Consider the following 6,177-nt stretch of genomic DNA (forward strand, 5'->3'; position numbering starts at 1 on the left):
ACAATATGTAGAAAAGGGTGGGCTTGATGGTCCACATCGTATGATGAAAGTTTATCCAAAATGTTTTATAAAAGAAGTTTTAGTTGAAATACAATATGGTCTCTAGATGAGGTGAAATTTTTGTCAAAAATGGACTGTTTTTAGTGGGGCGTGGTGGTGCACGCCTGTAATCCCAGCACTCAGGAGGCTGAGGCAGGAGGATCACTGTGAGTTCGAGACCAGCCTGGGCTACACAGTGAGTTCCAGGTCCGTCTCAACTACATAGTGAGACCCTGTCTCAAAAAAACAAAAGAAAAGGACTGTTTTAATATTCTGTAAATTTGTACAGATAAGAGGGGAATTGTTCATGTATTAGCTGGTAAAACACTATATAACTCACTTTTAAAACTTCATTTTCTTGGGTGTAGGGAAATCATTAAATGTAAAATAGTTTTACTTACAAAAGCCCAAGAATGTTTGGCAAGAACCTGGGAAAATCAGGGAAAGCAAGACAAAAAATAATTATTATAACTATTATTTTGTTAAATTCACAGATGAAAATTCGCTAGAGAGAAGCAGTTTCCAGAGACAAAGTCCAAATGGTAGGTCCTTGCACATCTAATGCTGCCTTATGTACCTGTCCAGCCATAACTGGACACTTAAGAGACAAAGGAGGTTTCAGCCTTAGCATGATCACAGCAGTGTAATCACGTGTGCAGCTTGTGTCTTCTAGGTTCCCCTTCAGAGCAGATGTCTGATGTAGGAAAACGTTCTTAACATCTGATTCGCTTCAGGTCACCGCATGTTGCCCTGATAGGATCTGCAGAGCAGAAACTGTGGTTGTAAGAAGCACTTCTGGGTTCTGACAGACAGGGAAGCTGGTCAGGTTGGTGATGGGGAGGAACAGTAGATAAGCGGGCGATAAACCACAGGGACAATAGGCGAGGTGCGAAAATGAAGTGGGAGAAGTTACAAAAATTTATTTTCCTATGAAATAATTCCACAAGCTGTGTAAACGTTTCTTACTAAAACAAATACTTGAACACACACAGATTGTACATTTCCAGTGAAACACTCACAGTACAAATTGCCCATATTGTTACTCTCTAGGAGTAAAACAGAGAGGCAGCAGACGGACGCTTTCCTAGTTACCTTTGGCAGCAAGCTTCCTTGCAATCCCTGACTGCTCAATGGATTATCAAAGCCACACACAGCACAGTCACGCACGAAGCCAGGTGGGCAAGTTCTAGATTTCAGTCTCTTCATTAGTCGGCAGCATTCCACTCACTCGTACACATTTACACTCAGACACGCGCACAGCGGGTTCCAGTGCAGTGACTATAACAGACACTCGCTACGAAGAACGTGTTTGTCACAATCAGTGTGAACTGTATGGAGTAGAACAACCTCTGGAATTTGGTTATATTTACCATAATTTATGGTTAAAATTATAAATTTACAAGGATGGTGTACATTCAGAAATCCAAACCTTTGCAAGTCAATCACACATATTTACAGTATGTACAGACTTTCTAGTAGAGTGGAGATAGGTGTCTAGACAATGTTATTACAAATTTCCTGAATGTGGGCATCTCTAGTCCCTGTAATTCATAAAGCAGATCTGCTGACTTGGCATTAAGACTCTAAAATAGTGTGATCAAACATATATATATGTATATATATATATATTATATATAATTATAAGGTGTTCGCAGAAATAACATTTACAAACTGTCTATACAGTACACAGTACTAGTACATAGAAAATAGATTCTAACTTTTATGATCCCCTTTGTGTAAGGCAAGACTGAATCTGTCCCCAAATTTAGTCGGCCAGAGGTACCAGCGAGAAACAGTGGTCCGTGAGTGAATGAGTATGCCCATCAGGTACTGGGGTATTAAAACTCTGGAGAAACAAGAGATTCCACTTTCGATCTGTGCTGCTTCTGGCTGGCTGGACACATCTGTATTTCTTAAAACGCTAGCATTGTCTGGATGGCGATAGGTTTTGTTCAGGTGGCGCGGCCCACAGCAGTTTCTGAAGAGTCAAGTGCACACCCAGGGGACTGTGGCTGGACCAGGCCAACGTGTACAGCACTTACAAAGGAAAATAATGGATGTTAATGCTCTTATCTCACGCTGTTGCTGTTGAAGGACAGCACTACAGAATACACAAGACGGCATGTTTGCAATGTAGACCCCAAGGCTGTTGGAGGGCACTGTTCTACAAGACTGGGAGGGGAAAAAAAACCCACAAAAAGGCAGTCACTGGCGGATGTAAACTTCCCTATTCCACTCCCCAGCCTCATTCCGTTTCTTGGCTATGACCTCCCCATCCTTGTCACAGTAGCGGTCCTTGGATTTGTGACGGCTCCGCTGCTTGGTGCACTCGTTGTGGTCCTGCTCTCGACCGGTGTCCCTGGCGCGGTGCCGAGCCTCCCTGTGTCTGTGCTCGCTGCCTCCGTGGGCCTCGTCCCTGTGGTTGTGGTCACGCTGTGGGGCGTGGTGGTCCACGGGCTCGTGGGAATCGTCTTCCTTCGACTCCACGTAGGCAGAGTCTCGACTCTCCTGAGTTTCAGAGTCAAACGTCTCTTGCCTGGAGAGGCCTCGGCTCACGCCACTGCGATGGTTGTGGTGTGAGGAGGAGGAACGGTGCTGGGATTTTCTGACAGGTTCCAGGCAAGGTTCTTCTTCAGGTCGGGAAGCTGAGCGGACAGGAGCGGAGCGATCAGTCCTCGGATCACCTTGAGAACCCTGGTAAGAAAATGAACATAGCTGGGCATGACCAGCGTTGGTGTAGAAGGAACTCTGAGGTCCGAGTGCAAAGACACTCAAGTGTGGTCTTTGCTGAATTCCTTTGATAGGGTTTGTATTGTATTGGTCTTTAATTTGTAAATGCCCCAAACAGTACATATAGTTAGTTATCAACCTCTTTTATTATAAAGACTACATGAAGAGGGGATACTATCTTTTTATGTATTCTCTTGTTCTATCCATGAGGTATAGACTTCCCTACCTCTGTGTGAACATGGGAGACGATTAAAAATAATAACCAAAAATAATAACCCATAATGAACATGAAATGCTTAGGTGACACAACCTGGGACATCACTGTTCTAGGACCTTTACGTACACCAGCTTCGATCCAGTGACCTAGGAGGTAAGGTAATCAGGGAAGAAAGGGGAAAGATGAGAGCAAATGACAACAGGTTGTATTTATTGCTAGGTTGTCCTTGTTCCTGAGGCAGACGAGCCAGGGAGTATGCAGCTGCAGGTGTGGCCAGGCCTGGACTGCAGGGTCCTGTCTTAAGGACCGTGTCGTGAGTGCGTTTTAAAGCCTGTAGTGTTTGTTTTGCTTAGAGGTGTACAACACAGTCAAGATGTGCGTCACACTTTGGATACCATTAAGATCCTGGAGCAGGCATCAAGCTGGCTGCTGAGTGTGGATCCCAGTGGTGTCCCTGGGAGCAGCACAGCTGCTCTGGAAGACCGAGAAAGAACTGCCCTTACCTGTGAGTTAGAGGCCAGGGTCGGGCTGCTGGGCAGAGTGGAAGTGGCTAGCGTGCGGCTGAGGAGAGGGTTAGGGAGGTTGCTGCTGGGGGGGTGGGTGGCCTTCCAGTAGGCCTCCAGATAGTCGGCCAGGTGCTCACAAGCGTCCTCCAGCTGGTTCTCATCCAAGATCACATCGAACAGCTCCTGCAGAGGGAAAGATTGCGGACAGCATACTTAATGCCAGCGCGGGCCTGAGTGCCCACCACCTTCCCACGACCGCCTGAAAGGTGTGGGGAGAGCGCACTCCTTGGCACTTGCCCGCCCTTATGTGTTCTGCTTGGTCCTTTTCTGTGATCGGACCGTCTTAGCAGCTTTTAAGTGTGTGTCACCTCCTATCTCTTGAGCACCGAATGCTTAACCAGAAAGTCAGTGAGGGCTTGGTAGTGTAAAAAAGTTGTTCATCTGTGCGAAAAGCATTGATACTGTGGTAGAAAGGTGAAAAAGAACAAAAATATGCACAGTATAGACAGAAGCCTGTTTTTGGCATAATTCAAAAGTTAATGAGGCACAATTGCGACAGGAAATTTGGCACAAACAGCTGAAATTACAGACAACTGGACATGATCTAAACTTTACAGTAGTTCATTAGGACACAGTGCCATGCTTTTCAAGATTTTAAAAAGAGCTTAATGAAAGATTTTAACATACTTCAGAGCAACCAGATTGATGGAATCATAACTTCCATAGCCTCTGGGATGGCTGTGCTGGAAAAGGGAAAACTAGAAGTATGGATTAGAGTAGAAATGTGTTCACAAGTAAGAGTCTGAGTGACTTATTGTTCAGAATTTTTTTACATGGCCTCAGGTCAGTTTCTTGAAGGACAGGCAACTTACTCCCTCAGAATTGAGTAATAAGCCCCACAGATCCATCTTATAAATCAAATCTGTGAAACTCCACTCTTCTGTTAGGTGTTAAGGTGAGGACAAGCAGAGCTACATGTCGTATTCTGTAAGCCAGCATCTGTATCTGTATGGCCCACAGAAGCAGGTAGGACAATTTACTTGTTTGGAACAAGCACGGCTCTAAGGATTCTCTCCCTGATGGGCATCTGAAGTGTTTTTGGTTTTTCAAAATAAAATACCAGGTCTTTTCAACTGGATCCCATCATGGGTGGAGATAACTTACTGGAGGACACTGGGCCAGTTTATCAGCTGCTACCATCTGGACATTGAGGTGTTTAGCTTGAGATTTCCCTCGAGATTTTATTAACCTTTGTAAAACCTGTAAAAGACATGAGTTTTTAACAGAGGAATGTCTGGATCTGGGGAAACTACAAGGTAGGTATTTGACTCCTATATCTGGTGGCCTTTTTATACGTAGTGCAAACAATTTATAGTAGATTGAGCTATATAATACAGAATATAAGTTAGCATGGTAACAAATCTGAGTTTCAAGCTTTACATATTTCCATTATTCTAATACCTGTCAAACTTGTCTCATGCCTTTAATTTAAAAAACAAAGAACCCCAAAGAGCTTTTGTTTAACATGTCTAACAGTTGCCATTTTAGTATTTTAAAAATCATTTAAAAGTTAAAGTTAATTTGTTAAAGTACTTTCTCTAAACACAGCTGTACCTTTTTACAAAGCTAATATGGAGTTTATTAGACAACAACTTGAAGTCTCCTGTATGCTTCAGGCTGCTACAATGAACTGTTTTGGGTGACATATACAACGAAAATCCAACCTGCTATGGATGTGCAGTTGGAAGAGGAGGAATATTAGCTATGCCTTTTAATACATGGATATTCTTCTTTGACACTATACTAAAACTGAAATGTTACTTCCTTAGAGACTAGTTGCCATGTGGAATCTGGAACTGTACCATTTGTACTTTTCTTCCACTGGTCTGTTTTAAATTAAAATGGATCTTTGACCATGCTTGATTCGTATAATCATTCAGAAAGTAATGGCTCACCAAGTTCTTCAGATCTTCCAAATGTTGGCATATTTCATTACATATATTAAAACATAATATAATATCACTGGCAATAAATTCTTCTAGTTGTTGTTCTTAAACTGACCAGTTCATTTCGTTCATGAAGATAGCTGCCAGATACTCAACGCATTTGTTCTTTGAAATTAAAAAAGTGGCCAATTTAGTTCAAATAATCCCCCTTACTGCTTGGTGTTAAGATAGTTTTTGCTGGCAGCATAAAGGTATACCTTTTTACTTTGTTTTATTAGCAAGAGTATGAAAAGGGCTTGTATTTAAGGGTTAAAATTTTGGGGCTGGAGATTTAGCTCAGTGGTTCCAGCGCCTGCCTATCTTGCAAGCACAAGGACCCAAGTTTGATCCCTGGTACCACAAAAAGTTAACATTTTTAGAAATTCAATTTTACTACTTCAGTGGGACTGTTCCATCATTCACTGATCATTTGGAAAGTAATGGTTTAGAGTCCTTCAGCTCTTCCAAAGTGAAACTAGCTCTCCCTATCAATGAAATAGTCTTTAGCTCCTGGACCCTCTCAAAGTGTCTCAGAACCCTCCAGGGATCCATAGCCTGCACTACGTAAGAATTGCAGTGCTAAGCCACAAAAGTAACTGTGCCTTGTTTTTTATCAGTCTTAAAAAATTCTTGACTAGAGCTGGAGATTTAGCTCAGTGGCACCATGCCTGCCTCACAAGGTCCTGAGTTCAATCCGTGG

The 6,177-nt window shown here is 42.9% G+C and overlaps 1 protein-coding gene across 3 annotated transcripts in view; it reads right to left on the reverse strand.

Annotated features, from left to right (window-relative positions):
• Positions 1–2,127: 2,127 nt before the first annotated feature.
• Positions 2,128–6,177, reverse strand: part of Cacnb2 (calcium voltage-gated channel auxiliary subunit beta 2) — a 150,583-nt gene continuing 146,533 nt past the window's right edge. For all 3 annotated transcript variants that reach the window (XM_010608546.3, XM_010608547.3, XM_010608545.3), the window contains exons 11-13: positions 4,657–4,752; positions 3,490–3,675; positions 2,128–2,733 (exon numbers count right to left, since the gene is read on the reverse strand). In XM_010608546.3, the coding sequence (XP_010606848.1) occupies positions 2,245–2,733; positions 3,490–3,675; positions 4,657–4,752 (771 nt within the window). In that variant the 3' untranslated portion in view covers positions 2,128–2,244. The remainder of the gene's footprint in view (positions 2,734–3,489; positions 3,676–4,656; positions 4,753–6,177) is intronic.

Source organism: Fukomys damarensis, unplaced genomic scaffold (assembly GCF_012274545.1).
Source record: "Fukomys damarensis isolate Sample0158 unplaced genomic scaffold, DMR_v1.0_HiC HiC_scaffold_37, whole genome shotgun sequence".
NCBI classification, from domain to species: Eukaryota; Metazoa; Chordata; class Mammalia; order Rodentia; family Bathyergidae; genus Fukomys; species Fukomys damarensis.